Here is a 7873-nt window from a genome sequence, read left to right as displayed (position 1 = left end):
TCTCGAGCTCGAGCACTCGCTGTTCCCTTCTTTCTTGCTCCTCTTCCCCTCCCCGGCGGTTGGCTTCCCCCGCTTCTCTCAAATCCCCACGCCACCACCATCCCACCTCCCTCCGGCGAACACGCCACCGCGCGCTCCCACCACCGAAGCACGCCACCTCGAACGAACTTCCCCCCTCAGTAGCCGTCGGCCGTCCTCCTCCGCTCTACTCGGCTGGCGTCGCGCCGAGATCCATCCGGGGTCAGACCGGTTCCCGCTGTCGGTAACGAGCCCCTACCTGCCTCTGTTCTTGTTCCTACTAGTAGTTTCCTTCCGGCACGTTGCCATGGGCAATCTGAAACTTCTGCTCTTCCCGGGACGGATGCTCCAATTCGTCCATTCTGTTGCGAATTTGGTTGCTGCGTGCTGCGAATGGGATTTAGTGGAGTGCTAGTAGCAGCTTGTGTTGCGAGGACCGATTCTGTATTGGCTGCCAGGCTTTACCAGGATTTCCTGCTTCCGAAAATGTTCACTGATATCTGGGATGAGATCTCTGTTCTTCATGGAATGGGCACCTAGGAGCTGTATGTATGTTTTTCTTAGAAAATGGTACTACGCATCTATGTATTTGAACTGTGTGTATGTATGCATGTTTCAATCTTGTGATCTTGGAGTCCTAGTAGCAGTTCATTTTCGAAATAATTTCGGGGGCACCGGCGTTGAAATAATTTCGGGGGCTCGGCTGAACGCCGGTGCCCCAAGCTAGGTCTGCCCCTGTTTGTGCTGCACGCCGAACAGGATTTAGTTGAGTGCTAGTAGTAGATTGTGATGTGAACACCTACTCTGTATTGGCTGTCAGTTTTGCGAGGAATTCGTGCTCTTGAAGACCATCACTATGTGCTTAGCACCTCAGATCTCTGTTCTTCATGAAATGGGAACTTAGGAACTGTATGTACGCTACGCGTTAATCGTGATCTGTATTGTGTAGTGCTAACATAGAAGCCATTGGATGTGTCTTGGCCGCCCATGAGCTTGTTTTGCTACTACTCACAATTTTTTTAGTGACTGTGCTTCTTGTCCATGTCGATGTGCAGATGCGAGCTCTTCACTGTTTGAATCACTTATAACCAAACCCTCTTTTCATTTCTGTGCAGCTTACAGTGAACCCTGCATTCTCAATGTTCTCTCTGAGATAGCATGTCTGAACAACAGGACCAAGTTAGTAAAAGCTCCTGCTCAAGTATTAGCACCAGTACTCAGGGGAGTGAGGATGATGGGACCGTCGATGCACTTTTAACGGAAGCAAAGACCAATGGGCGCAGCCTTGGGAAGCGGCTGTCCCACTTAGATTCACTCCCGGTACTTATCTATCAGTTGTTGAATGTGTGTTTGTCATTATTTTTGCTACATTCTGAATGATTCCCTCAAATTTACCTTTTGAATCTGTTCTCCGTTGACTTGTTTGCCATGAAATGAAGCACGAGTGTGTGTACTATATATCCATGAAATGAAACTTCTGGGGGGCCGATGCCCCCCCCCCCCCTCCCCCAGATCATTCCCTAGCTCCGCCACTGTGTAGCATTCAGTAAAAAAAATTGGTAGCAGTGGTCAGTCTAGTATAGAACAATGTTATCCGCATTCATTATTATTATATGAAATCTAATTAGTATGCTCCAAGTTCCTTACCTTTCTAGTACTTGCCTTCATATTAAGTTACTGATGCCTTCCTTATTGGCAGCATACTCCTCGAGTTAATGGAAAAATCCCTGATTTTAGTAATGCAACCATAGACCATGAATCATTATTGGAAAGGTATAATGGTTGCATTTTGTTATTGCTTTCACCATCTCTCTGTTATGTTAGGTTTGTTTACCAACTTCCTTTTGGCAGATTGGGCACTTATGGCTTAGCTGAATATCAGATAGAAGGGGATGGGAATTGCCAGGTTAGTTCGTGACATGTTTCACAGAATAAGTATGTTGTTCTTATAAAGCCAAATATTAAGAAAATATTTCTGCTACATACCTTGAATCAATCCTACATTTAGATATTGTTAATTTTCCATATCTTGTTCCCACAAAAAATGTTATTTTAGCTCATCTTCCATGTGGAGATTTTACCGTGTCTTCAACCTTTCCCCTTTTTTCTTACTTGTTTTCTCTACAGTTTCGAGCTCTGGCAGATCAGATATTCCGCAATCCTGATTACCACAGACATGTGAGGAAGGCAGTAGTGAAGCAGGTAAATCATCCCCCCTCTCTTTATCTGATGTATACTCTTGCCTTAGCAGAATGTGTTTATTACGTGAATTCGGAGGCTGCAATCTCAGTTACATCTATCACTATCTATTTTCATGATAACCGGTTATGCTGTACTAACATCTCTGTGTTTTAGCTAAAGGAATTCAGGAAACACTATGAAGGCTATGTACCATTGGACTACAAGGTTTACTTGAAGAAAATGAAAAGGTTCTATACTTCCAGACTTCCAGTACATAGCTGATTTGAGATGCTGCCATGCTTTAAGTTCAGTTTGTTAGTCATCTCCTTACACATAGCTATATTATTTATGATATTGTAGATCTGGGGAATGGGGAGATCATGTGACCTTACAAGCGGCTGCAGACCGGGTAACATAACACTTTCAAGATGGCTGTTTATTTTGTACTCCCTCCGTCCGAAAATACTTGTCATCAAAATGGATAAAAGAAGATGTATCTAGAACTAAAATACATCTAGATACATCCCCTTTAATCCATTTTGATGACAACTATTTCCGGACGGAGGGAGTAGTATGAGTAAAAACCTTTGGACTACATCTCGTTTTTGCATTATTTCTTGCAGCATTTAGTACCTCTAGATTGAGCTAGATATTTTCATGTTTGTAACCTTTGAAAAATATGAATCTATTAATATATTATTTATTTATTTCTGTAGCTATAAGCCTATACTTCTTTGCTCATTGCGCTAAAATTGTTTCTATGGCTGAGTTTGGTACACTACGAAATGTGATTTTCATCCTATGATGTTCATGCATCTGAATTGGCAAGCAACATCATTTTTTTCTTCATATTTAGTTACTTTGTTTTTCTCCTGATGACCACACATCACCGGTTCATGTTTCTTATGCTTCATTTTGGAGTTACATGCTCTGTTAGTTCAGATGGCACTTCGATATTCTTCCAAATAATATGCTCCGCTTTATGTGAATATGGCAGAAATCCAAGCTACCAGTACCCAATTGTTTCAATATTAGGAGGCGTCATGTATCAGTTATAATTGTCTGATACCTTTTGATTTGTTAAATCAGTTTGGTGCCAAAATCTGCCTGCTGACGTCGTTTAGAGACACATGCCTGATCGAGATAGTCCCCAGGGATGCCGCTCCTACAAGAGGTTAGAGTTGAGATTGTGCTTTTCCCAAAGCTGATTTATTCTGTGCCATGTCAAACTTGTGTCCCATTTATTTTGAACCACTTTGTTGTTTTTTGTGTCAATCATTCATTCTAAAAATATTGCCTGCTGCTAGTAGCAGCTAAATACTACTCCCTCTGTTCCAAAATAGATGACTCAACTTTGTACTAACTTTATACAAAGTTGAGTCATCTATTTTGGAACGGAGGGAGTAGGTGCTCATCGTTCCCTGTCACCTTCTGCAGAGCTTTGGCTAAGTTTCTGGTGCGAAGTACACTATAATTCCTTGTATGCCAATGAAGGTGAGCACTATTTTGCTCGATCGATGATACCTGCCAGCCATAGCATAATTTTGTGCTTACATTTAGAAATTCTGAACGGAGTCCGTATCTTGGCTCGTGTGACCTTGTAGTCCTCTTATAATCCGCTCTTTGCAGATCTTCCGACACGCAAGACCAAAAAGAAGCACTGGCTGTTCTAGGTAGGGTTCGCTGGTCGTTGGATTCACCACTCCCCCCCTCATTCTTGTGCACTCGGTCCAGCGGCATCTGCATGTAACCTTATTTCATACTGCTGATGTTGTAAGCTGTAACCTGAAACGGACTCATTCTAATCTTTTATGTAAAGTGGAATGGTGAAAATTCTTTATTTCGGGGAAGATGAGACAGAAATAGCAGCTGTACAGTTTGTCTTGGTTAATCAGTAGGAGCGTATTTCATGAGAAGTTGTCCATTCTTAGATCTCTTATTTCATGAGCGTATTTCATGAGATGCTTGCGGAGAGAGAGAAAAAAACGCGGGTGCTCCTGAGAGGATGTGGTGAAAAGAAAAGAAAAAACCTCTTCTGAAATTCGAAGGCCCTGAAAAATTTAGTCATGCATGCTCTTAGTCAGTTTGTGCTTCACATGGCAGTTTTTGTGTCGTAGAACACCTGAGTTCTGTAAAACAAACTATTTTCAGAATGCCTGGACCTGGAGTCTTGGAAAAGTTAGGCGTGTGAATTCTTAGTCATTTTTTTAGGCTTCGCATGGAACTTTGTTTTTTTGGGCATCTTATGTAGAAGAGGGAGAGCGATGCTGCTGGTGTATGAGCACAACGTGCTAGCACACACTACCGATCAAGCATAGCTGTGCCGCATGGCTGACTTGAAAGTCTGAAGAAAGGGAAAACTGAAGAATCTTTTAGGTCGTCGTAGCTCGCGCAGCTGACTTACTAAAAAGAAGCAATACTATAACTATGGAACCTTTCTGGTTGGCATAAGAATATGCGGAGTATAGCACGTAGAGTCTTTTACTAGATTGTTGTAAGGGAGGAAAAGTGTACGGGATATACGTAGTAGGCTAAGACAGCTGTGATAGATTCCTCATCAAAAAAAGCAAAAAAAAAGCACGTATGGTAGTATTAGCAAGTGACAGTCTTGAGTGTGCATGGCATATTATTAATTATTATTATGAAAATTCGTCGAAACAAATGTGATGATAAATAGTGTACCCAATCAAGAAGGGTTGTGTACCCAACCAAAGAGGTGCAGAGACAGGAAGCGAAGGGAATATGAAGCATGCCAGAGTGAATATCATCATCTAAACTCTGTCCCGTAGTTATGCTGTACAGACGGTTTACAAATCTCGCGACCAAATCTTTGAAGCATTTCAGTGAGAGAAGAGGATACAAAGACAAAACTCTGTTTGGACAAGCAGTTGAGCCTCAACATTCGAACCCAACACGCTCTTTTCAAATTGGTTGCGCGGCATTCTCTGGCCTTGCGAGATCAACAAAATACCAACAGAAGTCTATTTGAAACATAGTAATAATTCAGAGTTATCTATTTGAAACATCAGCAGCTGTTTCTGTTTTTAGAAACGATACGCGTGCGTCGACCCAAACAGCATCCCAGTGGCAATCCGTCCTTCTTTCCGTTCAAGAACCTTCAGAGGGAAGAAACAACAAATTGATGATTATCAGCAAAGACTAGTCAAGCCAAACGGTGCCTATAAATGACTGTCACAGACACAGGGAACAGTTTACATACCTTGTATAGCCTTTTTGCCTGCCTCTCAGGCTGCGACCTCCGAAGGTCAATAACATCAGGTGTTTCGGCACCAGCTGGAGTACTGTTACACACAGCAAGAGAGGAAAAGTAAATACCAAGTGTCATGCACTATTTAATTGATGGAAAAAAACTGGTAACTGCCAATTAAAATAACTTGACAGCAAAAAGAACAGAAGTATAGAAAAATACCTTGAGATGGTGTCAACAGATCGAATGCCTTCTTCTATTTCCTCGTCCTCCATTGGTTCCTGCTCCACCTCCTCCTCTTCTTCCTCTTCCTCCAATTCTCCCCAGTGCTTGCTGCGATCGAGAGGTTCTTCCTAGATAACCGAAGTAAGTAAATGTTAGTTCTGCTCACGACAAACCATAATACAACTAACTTAATTTACATGGTAATTAGGTTCGTCCTTCTGCAGAAACCCAGAAACATTTCCATATAGTGGGTACCCATGCTGTTGGCAAGAAACTAGGGAATGATTAGATGGTCTAATAAACATATTTTAATAGATAAGATACCTCGTCAACAGGATGCTTTCCCCACTCCCCTGGTGCATCACCAAAACTGTCTCCAGGAGATACTGGGGCATTTAAACCTGGGATCTTCAGACAAGGATAAGAGGGTGGAGGACCATACAGCTGAAAATAAATAAACGAATTGGCGTCAAAATTGGCTAATGATGAAGGCATTGCTAGTAATAAACCAGGAAAACAATAGATTGAATACATACCTGCATGCTTTTAAGCCATGGGGGCGGGGCACCATCAGGCATACCAAGAGCTTCTTTAAGGTTCCTGGACAGCATACCTGGTTTCATTTCCCTAAGCTTCACCTGTTGAATGTGCACATGTTAGAGCTTGGCATCAGAACCATATATGGACACATGGATGTTGTCTGCCTTGTTGCTGTGTAAATTTTCAAGAGTGCGTACCTCAAACTCTTTCCCTTCATAATATAGATCACCATGACTAGTCAAATTGGGTTTTGTTTGATATTTGAAGAATGCGTCATGCAAAACCTGTGGGAACAAAACAATGCCAACACATTAGTCTTGGTACAACTGATACCAGGAGAATACTGAACCCCCAAAAAGGACAGATCTATATATTAAAGTTACATCAAATATATTATCGCAGAAAAAGAAGTTATAACAAATAAACACCAACACTAGCATTGTTACTTGTGTAAGTTGCCTAAACATTAGATTGGCACTTAGACAGTTACTCTGATGGATCTATGAGGACTTAGATTTTCGTAAAAAGAGGGGCTAATACACCAACACAGCAACGAATGCACGTCCATATATACAAGAAAACTATAGAAGGCATTCAAAAGTAGCAATATATGTCTTCATGGTTTTATGGAAGAAAACAGAGGGAACAAAACCCACAAATTGCTTCATAATTTGCAGCTTTGACAACATGACTAAAGTACTATGATATGCAGGTGGAGATATTGACCTGATAATCCATATCCATCTTGCCCATTTTGGGCTGAGTACGGTCGTGCTGTTTCTGTTTCAACATCTTGCTGTTCTCCTTCTTAATGTATGCCTGCATAAACATTTAGAAATCAATTAGTCTTTCTGTGTGCAGGCAAGTTCTGAGTATCAGCTTGCTCAGGTCGTTTTGGTAACAGAGGGAACAAAATCCACAAAGTTACCTGTCTCATTTTTTCAATTCCAGTTGCAGCAATGAAGTCAGGAAGCTGGAAAGGTCGTTTTGCAATACCTCGCTTCCCCTGAAACAACAACATAATGTGTGAGTCTAAAATCTGAACAGAGTAATAGGTGAATATGGCAATGTCAGATGCTATCTTGAGTTCAGAATTTTGTAGTCTTCAAGAAAAAGATAACAGTTTAAGAAGTATGATCACATAATATCAAATATCAAAATCCATGGACTCTAGAATCTAGATGGACCTTATCTGTTCAGCAGAAGAAGCATCAAATGCATGCACATAAGATTCAACTATCCTATATACACTACAGAAACCATTCAAGCGGAACAACACCATTTCCAGCCTCCTCGATTGTTACAGCAGTCCCTGCAAGAATTACACATCTGTATAAGAAAGGTGAAACATTTTGGACACTTGGGCATGTTTTGGTTTGTTGCCCAAATAGCCAGACCAAACTTTTGGTAATGCATAATCAAGACGTCTCCCAAATGTCAGTAATGTTAAGATAATTAAATTTCCAGCAATGACCGATGGGATTAACATTTTAGAAGATATTAATGTCTGAAGCCTGTTACTCAAAGAAATAAAGTATTAAATTAAGCTAACTATCTCTAGCCACGTCAGCAAAAAGGGCACCAGCAGCAGGCGTGCCAATGGTTGAGTTTTGCCACTATGCACCAACAAAAGCTTTGGTACAGCCAAATTTTGCAGGGCACGCTAAATTTTGGAATCAGGCCAAGTGAAACAAATCTTAG

General features: G+C 41.4%; 2 protein-coding genes across 3 annotated transcripts in view; one reads left to right on the top strand and one right to left on the bottom strand.

Moving 5' to 3' along the window:
• LOC119316038 (OVARIAN TUMOR DOMAIN-containing deubiquitinating enzyme 11-like) lies at positions 1-4090 on the top strand. 2 transcript variants are annotated; one of them, XM_037590436.1, is made up of 10 exons: positions 1-258; positions 1134-1338; positions 1718-1791; positions 1870-1924; positions 2146-2220; positions 2374-2447; positions 2560-2608; positions 3289-3373; positions 3637-3693; positions 3829-4090. In XM_037590436.1, the coding sequence occupies exons 2-10, from the start codon at positions 1177-1179 to the stop codon at positions 3870-3872; spliced, it is 675 nt and encodes a 224-aa protein (XP_037446333.1). In that variant the 5' UTR covers positions 1-258; positions 1134-1176; the 3' UTR covers positions 3873-4090. The 2 variants fall into 2 exon arrangements, with proteins under 2 accessions (XP_037446333.1, XP_037446332.1); XM_037590435.1 differs by having other exon boundaries at positions 1-262.
• Positions 4091-4987: 897 nt separating this feature from the next.
• The window catches only part of LOC119315751 (splicing factor 3B subunit 2-like), a 4476-nt gene continuing 1590 nt past the window's right edge, over positions 4988-7873 (bottom strand). The window contains exons 5-12 of the mRNA XM_037590247.1: positions 7101-7178; positions 6899-6991; positions 6370-6456; positions 6169-6270; positions 5957-6076; positions 5630-5760; positions 5420-5501; positions 4988-5315 (exon numbers count right to left, since the gene is read on the bottom strand). Coding sequence (XP_037446144.1) covers positions 5244-5315; positions 5420-5501; positions 5630-5760; positions 5957-6076; positions 6169-6270; positions 6370-6456; positions 6899-6991; positions 7101-7178 — 765 coding nt within the window. The 3' untranslated portion in view covers positions 4988-5243. The remainder of the gene's footprint in view (positions 5316-5419; positions 5502-5629; positions 5761-5956; positions 6077-6168; positions 6271-6369; positions 6457-6898; positions 6992-7100; positions 7179-7873) is intronic.

Source organism: Triticum dicoccoides, chromosome 6A (genome assembly GCF_002162155.2).
Source record: "Triticum dicoccoides isolate Atlit2015 ecotype Zavitan chromosome 6A, WEW_v2.0, whole genome shotgun sequence".
In the NCBI taxonomy this organism is placed as follows: Eukaryota; Viridiplantae; Streptophyta; class Magnoliopsida; order Poales; family Poaceae; genus Triticum; species Triticum dicoccoides.
This window is presented reverse-complemented; position numbering and strand designations above follow the sequence as displayed.